General features: G+C 49.1%; 2 protein-coding genes, 1 long non-coding RNA gene and 1 other non-coding gene across 12 annotated transcripts in view; 1 reads left to right on the forward strand and 3 right to left on the reverse strand.

Annotated features, from left to right (window-relative positions):
- Positions 1-4952, reverse strand: part of AP2B1 (adaptor related protein complex 2 subunit beta 1) — an 80546-nt gene extending 75594 nt beyond the window's left edge. For 3 of the 4 annotated variants that reach the window (XM_072882665.1, XM_072882663.1, XM_072882666.1), the window contains exons 1-2: positions 4861-4952; positions 513-570 (exon numbers count right to left, since the gene is read on the reverse strand). In XM_072882665.1, the coding sequence (XP_072738766.1) occupies positions 513-549 (37 nt within the window). In that variant the 5' untranslated portion in view covers positions 550-570; positions 4861-4952. The remainder of the gene's footprint in view (positions 1-512; positions 571-4860) is intronic. The other variant, XM_072882664.1, reaches the window with a different exon arrangement.
- A 40-nt stretch (positions 4953-4992) lies between these two features.
- On the forward strand, positions 4993-9945 carry PEX12 (peroxisomal biogenesis factor 12). Of its 6 annotated transcripts, none has more exons than XR_012045583.1 (5): positions 4993-5261; positions 5620-6164; positions 6843-7642; positions 8798-8881; positions 8972-9945. XR_012045583.1 is itself a non-coding variant. In XM_072882667.1 (3 exons), exons 1-3 carry the CDS (start codon positions 5136-5138, stop codon positions 7240-7242), a joined length of 1071 nt encoding a protein of 356 aa, XP_072738768.1. In that variant the 5' UTR covers positions 4993-5135; the 3' UTR covers positions 7243-8790. The 6 variants fall into 6 exon arrangements, 1 of the variants encoding a protein (XP_072738768.1); XR_012045585.1 differs by having other exon boundaries at positions 8801-8881; XR_012045582.1 differs by having other exon boundaries at positions 8798-9945.
- Positions 9908-12268, reverse strand: LOC140661069 (uncharacterized). The gene is made up of 3 exons (XR_012045587.1): positions 11834-12268; positions 11288-11376; positions 9908-10324 (listed from the first exon to the last, which is right to left on the reverse strand). It is a non-coding gene; the product is annotated as an uncharacterized lncRNA (long non-coding RNA).
- Positions 10893-10990, reverse strand: LOC140661074 (Z30 small nucleolar RNA). Its single transcript, XR_012045591.1, has one exon. It is a non-coding gene; the product is annotated as a Z30 small nucleolar RNA (small nucleolar RNA).
- Positions 12269-12788: the final 520 nt, after the last annotated feature.

Genomic DNA, 12788 nt, shown 5'->3' on the forward strand with positions numbered 1-12788 from the left:
TGTCCTGAGGTGAGGTGACCACCACACCTACAGTAAAACCAAGGGAAAGTCAAACGGAGCACTGCAGCTTTGAAGGAAGCAGCAATAGGAAATCCCATTATCTTTGCAACAGCTTGATGTAGAAATATACACTTATACCTTAAATATTAAATGTCTCTTAATCAACTTAATCCTGTGATGCGCAACGAACAACCATCCTCAGTCTTGAACTTGTTAGTCCATAACTAAAACTTTGTCTCTGACCAGATCTGCACTCAAATCCCAATGTTTTGTTCTCTGATCCTTGAAAAAGCAGCAATTTGGGTCATTTGTGCATCACAAAACCGTATAATACATCAGTTTTGTCTTTTGTCACCGTGTGACCTACTTTAGAAGTTTCTCCCTGGATGATTAAGACAAGAAACAGGGACAGAGCTAACAGAAAAGCACAAGTTCTTCTGCATGCAGTTAAAAAAGCTGTGTAAAAATAGCCACCCACCACCTCCAATCCACTGCACCAGCTTAACACTAACCTTTTTTATTGGTCGTGAAGTATTTGGAGTCCGTCATGGTTCCAGTTCTTTAAAACACCTGAGAATAATAATAAAAAAAGAACAAGCAGTCAAACAGCATGCGGAGCTGACAACACCCAGTTTGCAAGGCAGGAACTCAGAGAAAGGACGGTTGGTGAGTGCGTAACGTAAGGGAAGAAGCAAATGCTTTACATCCACAGGCAGAAGTTTCACAATCTTCATTCTGCACCTGCTGCTGATATTACTTGGCAAACCCAGGGATTTAAAGGGCTCAGATGAACAATGTTAGTGAAAACAAAACAGCCTGAGGCGGATAGGCTGGGAAAGCAGTGGTGCTCAGCCCAGCTTTTTAAACTTTCAGTCTCGAGGAGAAAAGGCAGTTTTAACTCCTTATAATCAGCAGATCTTGACATGTTCTGCAGCTGTCTTTCCCCTGGGTACACAATTTCATTTTCCAAATAAAGCACTGCACATTTAATATCTCGACTGGAAGCGAAAAGTCCATGTTGCAGACAAAGGAAACTGTGAACTCCCCCTAACGATACTTTCCTGTGTTGCATCTTGATGGAAAGAACAATTAACCCTACTTGCAATACCCACCCCGAGGCCCTTTCATTTATTTCCCTTCTTTTGTTCCCCGGAGATGCAAAGCAGTTTTTTTTTTAAAAAGAAAAGCCATTACTTTTCAGTTCTCTCAAGCTTGAAATTGAAATCTTTCTCTGCCAAGATCTGACATCCCACCTCTGACACACACAAGCTTATTATTTCAGTGCTACACTGCACTTTCGTGGACAGGACTGAAAAATGCCGCTGGGACAGCAAGTGCTTAGCACAGCCACAAGAACGGTCTCACCAGCACAATTCTTGCTCCGCAGAACCAAACTCTTAATACCTTAGAATACAGGGATTTCCCAAACATATGTGGATATCCATCATTTTATTCTTACAATTGCCAGCTCTGTGACAAACATGACTCAAACAGTTTTCAAGTACTGGCTGAAAAACAAGCACAGGAGCGGACAGCTTTACTGTTTTTGATGAAACAGTTTACACCAGTGCTAAGAACCTATCACCCTAAAACCATCCCAATAAAGGGGTTTCCTACCTCTTTCCTCCTTTTTCTATTTTTTTTTGCCCAATTCCCCTTTTCTTGTACGTACTTCCATGACCTTAAATGCTGCCAGCAAAGCAGCAAGTCATCTGTTCCCTAAACGCTGCTTGTCTTGCCTCTTGCCTCTAAACCTCGCAGGTCTTGCTGGCTCAGCAACCAAAGGACAAGCTTAGCTTTGAACTCCAAGACACTGCCCAGCAGTGCAATCAGCTTGGTGTTTCTTAACACTTTCCTTCCTCAGCCCTTAACCAGCCCCAACACCACTACCACTCTTTTCTCCCCCCATCTCCCTCAATCAATTTAATACCTCAGCAGTTAAATTCCCATCAGCAGCAGCTGAGTGGTAATGCCACAATTTCTACCACCTTCAACACGCTCTACAGCATGGCAATGCAGAGCAGTTGTAATCTTGTCCAACTGCCAACCAACCAGATGAGAAACAACCTGTTGCTCAGCCCAGTTCCCCTGAGCTCCTGCCTGCCCTGTGCCTGCGTGGTTACCGCCTCATCCCAATTAGGCGTTATTACTGGGTTTGGTTTGATTTGTCTCCCTTTCTGCTCCTGCCAAGCTGGAGAGCAAACGATGCCTGGGGACAGCTCTGGAAGCACGTTCCTCCTGCAGGAGAGGTTTGCCCTCCTTCCAAAACAGAGGCTGGGTTGTGGAAAGCCGCACGAGCCACAACATTGCGATCTTTCCAGAAAAAAAATCACAGCATCACAAAAGAAGAAGCTGTTGTGGGTCTTGTTTTATAGTTAAAAACACAGCCCATGTTCAGCTGCAATGTTATTGCTGACACAGTCCTTCAGATTTGAGCCTAGCTTAAAAGATGACTTAAATGTTTTCCTCTACGAGAGTACTTGGCATGGTGCCATGCCAAAGGCATTGAACATAGCCTTGCTGTTCTTTGTTTGCATTATATGTGGATTTGTCAACCTGGATCATACCTCCCAGCTGAGCTAGTCCAATATTGTTTTAACAGTGGCCAGAACAGCAGATTATAGAGAAAATCCATGAGAAAAAAACCCACCATACACATCATCCCAGTTGCATAAAGCTACACAGAGGAAGAAACCTTGCTGAGTTTCAGAGATGATCTTTAAAGGCAAAAGCAGGACATTTCACTGTTCTTCTAACTTCAGATCACACGCTTGGAAATATGAAGAATCCTAGAAACACTCAGACTCAGATAAGGCTAAGCACAGCACGTGTATTTACAACCTGTTTAGACATGTAAACGAGATCTGGCTTAGGTCAAAAAGCAAACTACCATATTCCAAGTGCAACACAGAAGAAAGCTCTTTCTCTCATGAGCACACAGATTTTTCCTTCAAGTATGTCAGAGCTTGCTTTGCACATTGTTCAGACAGCTTGCTAGCAGTACTGAGTATTATCTCATCCACTAAACAAACTCAGCGTGGTTTACAGCAAGTCCCAGATGAAGGCCAAAACCAAAATAGCCCAGATATACAAATAGCAATGTTTCAAACAACTCAAGAAAATGCCAGCTTCTTGTACCCAAACCTAAATTGAAGAGAGCCAAGATAAATTATGAAAACATCATGAACATCCTTGTAAGGAGAAAACCTACATTAGCTTGCCCCTTCCTTACTATCGTTCTGTGTCCAGCACTTGCTAAGGTGGAAACACGTAAGAGGTGTTCCAAGCTGACAGCAAAAGGCTCCTGTTCCAACCCCAGCAAACAAGAAGAGATGAAACAGAGGAATTTCTCCAGAAGCTCTGGCAATGCTTGATGCTATAAGCATTGGCTTGACATTTAAATGTAGACTGAACCAAAAATATGATTAAATGAAAAGACTAAGGAACCATCATAACCAGAAAGATAAGCCTCTTCAGCCCAAAACCACAGAGAAAACTGGATCCTGTGTCTGACCAACACCCACTTTGCCCCACGCATGACTCCAAATGACAGCCTGACCAGCTCTCCACCACTGATTTCACATAGGTGGAAACAAGAAGGTGGCAGGTTTAAGGCCTCAGTATTGATCCGAGCTCCCTAGCATTCAAACAATCCAGTGTTGAACCTCTAAATCTCTAAAGTGATCCCCAGGTTAACCTTGCTTACACTCCAGCTGGTGCCACCATCTCTTATCTGCACCCATCTTGCCTGCAAAGCCTCTCGAGTAGCCGTACGATAGCCCAAGCGTGGCTCAGGGCCGCCAGAGCATCAGGAAACGATACAGAGAGGCTGAACACTGACTGCAAAGGGAAAGCAGCGCCTCAGCTTTAGAAACCCGCAGCCCTAACAGCATGTGCTAGGAGCAGGTAATTTGTTTCCATCTTGGGGAGCAAACACCTGTCTGGTGCTCCCCATCCCGCTCTCCAATGCCCTGTGGTTCCTATCGCCTCCTCGCTCCTCAGACCCTTCGTCCCAGCTCTGCTGCCAGCCCCTGACACGGCACATGCCTCCAGCCTCAGCCCACAGCAGGACTCGCAGCCCCTCCACCACCCGCAGCACCCACCCACTCTCCTCCCAGGCATCCCGGGCCCCCTCAAACCCCCTGCCTACCAGCCTTCCCCCCTCAGCAGCATCCCCCAGACCTCTCCCAGTATCCCCCAGTTGCAGGAGTACCCCTCACCAATCCCAGCTCCCGTCCCCAGCGGTCCCAGCTCCAGCAGCTCTCCCCCAGTGCCTGCCCAGTCCTCCTCCGCACCCCAGCCCTCATCCCTGCCCAGGGCCACCAGTATCCCAGTAGCTTGCTCTGCTTTTCCCCCCCCCATCTCCCTTCCCCAGTTCCACCAAGCCCCATCCCAGCCCACCCCCCGCACCCCCACCCCCAGACCTGCCCTCCCACCACACCCCGCCCAGCGCCTCCTCCCAGGGCCCAGCACCCACCCCCGCCCAGTGCCCCCACGGCCCAGGCCCCGCTCCCAGCACCCACCCCTCACCCTCACCCCTCCGGTGCCCCTCCCAGTACCTCTGCACCCACCTGCCCAGTCCTCCCAGTGACTCTCCACCCCCTCCCAGTACCTCACCAGTGGCCTTCTCCACCCTATCCCACTACCCTCCCCGTACGCCACCAGTGCCCCACCAGCGACCCTCCCCACCCTATTCCAGTCCCCCTCCCAGTGCCTCACCAGTACCCCTCACCTCCTCCCAGTGCCCCCTCCCAGTGCCCCTCCCCACCCTCTCCCAGTCCCCCACCAGTGCCGCCCCCCTCCCAGTGACCCCTCCCAGACCCCCCCGGGCCCCGCAGCGGCTGCCCCGGCCCCACTCACGGCGGCGGGATGGACACACCGCTGTGGGGGCGGGGGCGGAACCGGAAGCGGAGCGGAGGGGCCGGGAGGACTCGCGAGGACCGAGAATAAACCCCGCCCCCGCCGAGAGCGGCCGCGCCCCTGCTACCATAGAGGGGCGCGGGAGGAGACAGAGCGCCGTCCGCGCCGCGCTTCCGGCATAGAGCTGCGCTTCCGCGCCGTGCTCCGCCGCGCCACGGGGGTACCCTGCGGGGCTGGGGCTCCCTCTGGCGGCGGGGCGGGGCGCAGCCGGCGCCATGGCGGAGCTCGGCGCCCACCTCACGGCCGCCTCGGCCGGCGATGACCGGCCCTCCATCTTCGAGGCGGTGGCCCAGGACAGCCTGATGGCCGCCGTGAAACCCGCCCTGCAGCACCTGGTCAAGGTAAGGGCGAGGCACGCAGGCCGGGGGCGAGGGAGGAGACGGGAGGGGGGGCGGCGGCGTCCTCCTCCCTGCAGGCCTGGGGGTCCCGCGCTGCGGGGAGCGGGACACTGAGGTGAACGGTGTCTTGAGGGTGAATAGTCTGTGGGGAAACTGCCTCAGAGAGAGACCCCGGAGGGGCTGCACAGCTCTGCGCTGAGCTGTTCGTCGCCAGGGTTCACCTCTGGCCACGCTCACAAGCTAGAATAACAGTTTTGACCTGCCCAGCTCGCTTTATGAACTGGAGGCATAATTTATAGCTACCGTAATGTAGCACGTTACTCCGCTTCCAGTTCCTTCCGTTTTGTGTCTCTTTCAATAGGTGCTTGCTGAGTCTAATCCTGGCCGATATGGCTTCCTCTGGCGCTGGTTTGATGAGATCTACGTCCTTCTGGACGTGCTGCTCCAGCAGCACTATCTGGCCAGGTGCAGTGCCTCCTTTTCTGAAAACTTCTATAGCTTAAAGAGGATACCCATAGGAGACTGCAGACAGCAACCTCTGGCCACTGCTGGCCTGCCAAAGAGGCAGCACTGGAAGTCTCTCCTCTTGCTGGTTCTTGTTCCTTACCTGAAAGGAAAGCTAGAGAAACTGGTGTCCAGCCTGAGGGAAGAAGACGAGTACTCCATCCACCCTCCATCGTCGTCCTGGAAGCGCTTTTACAGAGCCTTTCTAGCTGCCTACCCCTTTGTAAACATGACCTGGGAGGGCTGGTTTCTTATCCAGCAACTGTGCTATATCCTCGGGAAAGCTCAGCATCATTCACCCATGCTGTGGCTGGCTGGCGTTCGCCTGGTCAGACTGACTGCAGAGGATATCCAGGCCCTGGAGAAGAAATTGGCTGGAGCCACCTCAAGTCAAACACACAGGTATGTCAGAACACTGCTGAGCTGCTGCTTTCTAGAGGGTTCTGTGGGTGCATTAATTTGGAGGTCATGCTGCAAGGAAAACAGTCTTGTTCTGCAGAAATTCTTCAAGGTTAAGTTTACCTCTGGCAAACTGTGCTCCAAAAGGGTGTATCGTTAGCGTAAATAAGGAAACAAGTAGCAGGGATTAGCTTCACAAGATTTTGTGGTAATAAAATTGCAATGTTTGGGGGTCTTTTTTGGCACTCCAGCCTTTAGCCTGTCCAGTCTTCACCTGCACTTTTCTAACAAGGGAAGTAGACTGCAACAGTATTGCTAAAAGGACTGAAACTTAGCTCTTTGATTTTTCTGAGCAGCAGCTAGTCATGATCACGCTTAATGTCCTGTAAAATGATGATCCACGAGTGAAACACTCTGTGGTCCAGGTCCCCTCAATCCAAACTCTTCCAATTTAGACTTCTGAACAAAACAGGCCTTGAAGCTTTGTTAAAATACAAAGAATCTGGGAGAAACATCCTAGCAGATGCCTCATTACTAACATGGGAAATGTTGACCAACTTCCTTAGCATTAAGAAGCTGTATAAAGCAGTGACTTACTCCCCAAGTCCTTTTTGCTGTGGTTTGCAGATGGACAAATGTGCAGTAGTAACAATTTCTCCATACCTTCTCTCTCTGCTACAGCATTAAAACACAAGTGCAATCAGCAGTGAGGAAAGCGTTGGGTGGCATTGCCTTCTCCTTGTCTACCGGGCTGTCTGTCAGCATGTTCTTCCTCCAGTTCCTGGAGTGGTGGTACTCCTCAGAAAACCAAGAGACGATCAAATCTCTGACAGCGCTCCCAACTCCTCCACCTCCCGTGCACCTTGACCAAGGGGCCAGCTCAGCTCTCCTACCCAAACTGAAGACCATGTGCCCTCTGTGCCACAAAATTCGTGTCAATGCCACAGCCCTGTCCACGTCTGGCTTTGTGTTTTGCTACCGCTGTGTGTATAATTATGTGAAAACTCACCAGCGCTGCCCAATCACAGGCTACGCCACGGAGCTGCAGCACCTTGTCAAACTGTACTCTCCCGAGAGCTGAAAAGCCTGCCCCGTGCTTTCAGAGAGATGCACCTCTGAGGCTGGCAGCTGGGTCACAGTGAGCCTAAATTCGCCCCTTCTTATGTCCCGTAGAAGAGTTTTGACCACTACAGCTCATCAGTGAGCTCTAAAGCTCCTTTGAACGTGGTGGTACCTCAGAGCTTTGCTGCCTTTGTGAATTCTGGTAAGGCTCTCCCCTTTGTTTATTAGCTGTTCAAACATCCTGTGACAGTTTCAGAGGGATTGGACAGCCACAATATGTCAGCCAGCACAGAAATGCCTTCAAAGACCAACCGAAAGGGAAGAAACATTGATTTGGATAAGAAGAATGCAGATGTGAGGATCAAAGAGCATCCCTAGTAAAAGTCCTGCTCGAGGGCATGAGCCAGCAAATTAAAGAGGTAGGGAAAATTCTCTAGGCGAGTTATTCCTCCCCTAGCAGCTTCCCAGGCACCCGTGCTGCCTGGGGCGAGCTCTGGCACTGGTGCTTGTCAAAGAGGTAGAGACAGGCTTAAACCTCTGCTCTGATCATCCTGTTCTTAAGAGTCTCCCTGCATTTTCAGGCTACTCACCTTTGAATTGAGAACATCACACCCTTAATTCCCATTGACAGTTCTAAATTAAGACTTGTGACTCTTCAAAGGAACATGGGATGATGTGTACCAACAAGGATACAAGAGGGACATTATCTTTTCTGCACAAGGGAGAAAAATGACAAACCAGATTAAAGCAGCAACTGTGCCAATTGATGAGAGTTGTTTTTTGTTAAATAAGTCTTTGAATCTGTTATTATCTGCTTTTATAAAGCAAAATTCTTTCTTGATTGAGAACCTAACTTATTTCTTTTCTGAGGATTGGAAAAAGAGAGCTTGCTCCTCTAGGGGCTCTATTTACATAAGGGAGACTAGACTAAAGCTGCTTTCATCTTTGCAGATGATGATAATGAATATAAGATTAGTATTTTGTAGGCTGGGAATCTTTAATGTCTATGTTTGCTTTAAGTATTACATTGCAATTATTCCAGTCCCAACCATGTAGCATATTTATGTCATAAGAAAGCATCCTTTCATTGAACAGAGGAGAAAAGAAAACTTGTGTGACATTAGGTTCTTGCTTGACACCTGATTTTTCACGATGGAAGGTTTTTTCCTGACTCAGCTCTAGGGAGCAGCAGTTAGCTACTCCAGACATCACAGTGACTGCTTATAGAATACGAAGAGCAAAGTTTGCTGCAAAAAGTACAAGGTCTTTCCAGATTAAGAGATATGTTCTAACATTTAATCCACTGAACCAGTCATCTCATTTTCCCCCCACTTTAGCTCTGCTTCAGAAGATAAAAATCTCTAATATCCTCCCTCACCTGTAAGCAAGATAGCAAGGTTATTGAATAACATGGAAAAATACAGTAATCTGCATCCTCCCAAAGATGCTCTGGAAAACACCTATTGTAACAAATGAGATTTGTCCCCAACACTTGTCCTCTTATCTCTATACAGCTTCCAGATCCTTCCACTATGGAATAATAATAAAAACTGTCTCATTTCTCCTTTCTCCAGTAGTTATGGGATCCATAAAGACATTCTCTTCTTAGAAAGCCAGTCAGAGCACACACATCTTGCTGGAAAAGAAATCACATCAAGGTATGAGATTTTCTGAGATTCCAAATCACTTTTAACATAGCTGGATATTGATTCACATCAGTTGCTACATCAGTTCTGCTTCACACACAGATCATCATCTCTGTGAAAAACCAGCATCCAAGATGCTCCACTGCTGCTGCACAGTTGTACAATAACCGTCTGATTAGACAGGTGTGGGCCTGATTGTCCTGTTGACTGGAGTGCAACCGCTCATTGAAATAAAGGCTGAAGGACTCGACTGATGATTCCATTTCAGGATAGGTTTATTTTCCTTTTATCCTTCCTACACTTTCCAAATTATCTGTCTGCTGCTCAGTGAGAAGCTGGGCAGACCTGGGACAGAAGACTTGACCGATGCTGACTCACCTGCCAGCACTGCACAGCTCTTGGGCAAGTTCTGCACCATCGTCCCCTGTAATCCAGAAGGATTCACTAGCTGCTGAACAGCACGACCAAGTTGCCTGCACGCACACTGCTCCAGGGCCTCTACACCTCCTTCTGCCAGGGTTAATCTCTCGTCCTGTCTCCAGAATGGCCACCAGATGCCCGCCTGTGGGCCCTGGCCGCCTTCCACTCCACCTCCCCCCACGCCACGCTCCACAACACTGTTCCCTGCCAAACTTGGATTTGGGCAACTCCAGGGCAGCTCCGAGACCTGCACGGAACCACCCACATCTAAGCCTCACAGTTCTGAACAGCTGTAATTACTCTTTTGAATGTTAAATTGCTCTTTAATGCCTAGCTGACTAACAGGCATTAAGCCCACAATGGTGACAGGCTCAGCAGTTACCTGGCAGATTTTATTAGTCTTCCTGCAGATGGCTGCAGAATACCAACTTGGATTTGACTGCTTCTTCTAACCCTCCTGTCCTTAGTAGCCAAATACATACCCGTTTATTGAGTTAATTGCTCTAAAACAAAGCTACAAAACCCATTTGGGTTATGCAAACGTTCCCGTTTATCTGCTTTTTAACTGTAATAGTGTTATTAAAGCCATGATGGTCTAAAGATGGACAAGAAAAGATATTTTTCAATGAACACCAACTTTATTAAATCAACCTTTGGACTTGCCTACTAATTTGTGACTTCTATACAGTCATGTATCATATATGCATTCAGGAGGCTTTGTTCTGTTCCGTAATATAATTACATCAACATTAACAGCAGCACTGGAATTGCGCAATACATTACTGTCGGAACTTGACTTTGCAAGTCTTTCAGAAAATACTTAGTGAGCCTAAGCCACATTCACAACTCATCTAGACACTCTTAAAAAATTAGTGCATTAGCAACTGAGTTGCTTTCCCTGCTTCCTTAACAGAAACCACGGGGCTTCTCCTGTTAAGAGAAAACCACCATAACTATACTCCTAGGTACACGTTCCCCATAGAAGCTTCCTTCTCCACAGGAAGAGAGAAATTAATGTAAAGTTGTCACCAAGACCTGGAAGAGAATGAGAACTAGGTTAGAGAATAGCTCCTTATCTTCTCCTGTACTTGCTTGATTAGCCCAGCCTTTCCCCTGCCACCCCCAAAAGGGCTGCACTTCATCCGGAGCAGAGCACCAGAGCCAGGCCCAGCACCACAACTCACTTCCAAAAATACTCCTGCCTCAGTGCTGGCCATCACTAGATGATAATACAGCTGAACCAACTGCTAATGGGTGTCTAGGGGACAGACAGCTCAAACTCCATTTTATGGAGCCTGCATTGCATGTACAAACGGAGAAGATAACAGTGGCAGAATATCTGGAGTTTCGTAAGCCATGTTGCACATAGGAGAAAAAACAAGACATCCCTCTCACTGCAAGTTCAGTACTAAATCCAGCGTTGCAGCAAGATACACAAATCCAAACAAATATTTGCACTACTCACTTTTCAAATCAAGGTTTTGTTTTTCTGCCAGTAAAAGAAATTGCTAAAAATTCTTAATAATTTTTCAATATTTTTTAGGGGCATCAAAAATTTCAAGTAGAAGCAAAGCTGTTTACTCTAGATGAGCTTAGCCTAAATAAGCTCAGAGAGAAGATTACGTGATCATGCCCTGGTCAGAGCAAAGACACAAAGTCTCAGCAATACCAGTTCAGAGTATACTTCGCTCATCATTGCTTCGGGCAAATGTATTTCCATTCAATATAGAGCTTGCTCCCACGTCAGGAACTAGGACAGAAAAGGTTTTTTTCTAGAGGAAAAAGCAAGCAAACGCACACACACACACCCCCCTCCTCACCCCCAACAAACACAGATTAACTTGGGTTCTGGGTTAATTCTTTTCAGGATCACATGGCTTTCTACAGGACAGTTTGCAATAAATTAACACTGACCCTTGGGAGATGAGACAGGAGTGGCTATTACAAGCCTGAAAAAAAATGAGCCCCGAGTTGCTTTTTCTACCTTCCTGTACCCACCTCTGTCACACAGCAGCACAGAGGAGGTGGGACTTTGCACCATCACTATGGACAGATGTACTCTCTCCAAACAGAGCTTGTTTGTTCAGCTGTGTGCATGACAAAGCCATGTTGGTAGAGTAACACAGGCAAAAGCTTTCCATTTCCCCTTCCCAAACACCATTAGCTAAGCCAGCAAAACCCCTCTTTTTCCTCCTGACACACCTATACTCATTGGTCCCTTTTACTGCCACCCCACAAGGCAGAAGAGAACAGGCATTAATTAAAGCTTTGGCTGATCTGCAAGCATACAACAGATAAAAGGAGCTGATTTGAGTTTTATGCTCATCCATGAATTAAGGGTTTGTTTTTCTCCCTTATCACCTTCTAGTGTTACAGGTAACAAGGGGATGAAGCACATTTAGTAGGGGAGCAAAGGAAGGGAGGAGGGTGACATGCCTGATAGAACCAAGCTGGAGCTAGGGAAGATAGGTTACAAGTTGCGGTTCCAAAAAGGTCAAGGAGAGCCAGTACCAGGCAAAACCAAGAGGAAAAAACCTGTCATACCTTAAACATTGCTGAAGTCAGTGGCTCTCCAAGGGTCCAGGGGCCTATTTTGATCTAGCCCTTCCCTCATGCCACCCATTTGCACGCTATTTCCCATCACCCTCCCTGCATTGTCCCCCCAGGCCCCTTGCAGCTCTTCAGTGCCCAGATCAAGGAGCAATGGTTTTAAACTAAGGGAAAGCAGATTTAGACTGGATTTAAGAAAGAAAGTTTTTACAATGACGGTGGTGAGGCACTGGAACAGGTTGCCCAGAGCGGTAGTGGAGGCCCCATCCCTGGGAACATTCAAGGTGAGGTTGGATGGGGCTCTGAACAACCTGATCCAGTTAAAGATGTCTCTGCTCTTGCAGGGGGGTTGGACTAGATGGCCTGTAAAGGTCCCTTCCAACCCAAAGCATTCCATGATTCTATGATCCTCTGCCCCTGTCCACCCAATCCCCCTCAGCCCCCAGTGCCCTACGCCTGCCCTGCTCAGCCCTCTGCCCCCAGACATCCTCCCCCCCGTCTCGCTCATCACCCCCACACCCCTTCAGCCCCAGATGCCCTACCTCGGTGGGGCCCACCCCCCCTCAGCCAGCTCCCCCCCGCACCCCTTCAGCCTCTCTGGCCCCGGCTCCCCACACCCCGAGCCCTCAGCTGCCCTACCCTGGTTCCCCCCACCCCTCCTCACCCCCCGGCACCTCAGGGCCCCCATCCCCATCCCCATCAGGGCCCTCTACCCTTACCCCTCCCCCCAGGCCACCGCACTCCCGCTCACGCATGCCCAGTCGCGCCGAGGCGGAGCTGCCCGCCTTTGTCCCACCCCCCGGTGGCCAACAGCCAATGGCAGCGCGCGGCGCTGCCTGCGAGGCCGGATGGGCGCCAAAAGGAAAGCGCGTCAGCGGAGCTCGGCGCGGCGCGAGCCGTTCCCGCCTTGAGGGCCCTGAGCGGGCGGGAAGGCCCGGCCCGGCCGGCG

This window comes from Ciconia boyciana, chromosome 17 (genome assembly GCF_034638445.1).
Source record: "Ciconia boyciana chromosome 17, ASM3463844v1, whole genome shotgun sequence".
Taxonomy (NCBI): domain Eukaryota; kingdom Metazoa; phylum Chordata; class Aves; order Ciconiiformes; family Ciconiidae; genus Ciconia; species Ciconia boyciana.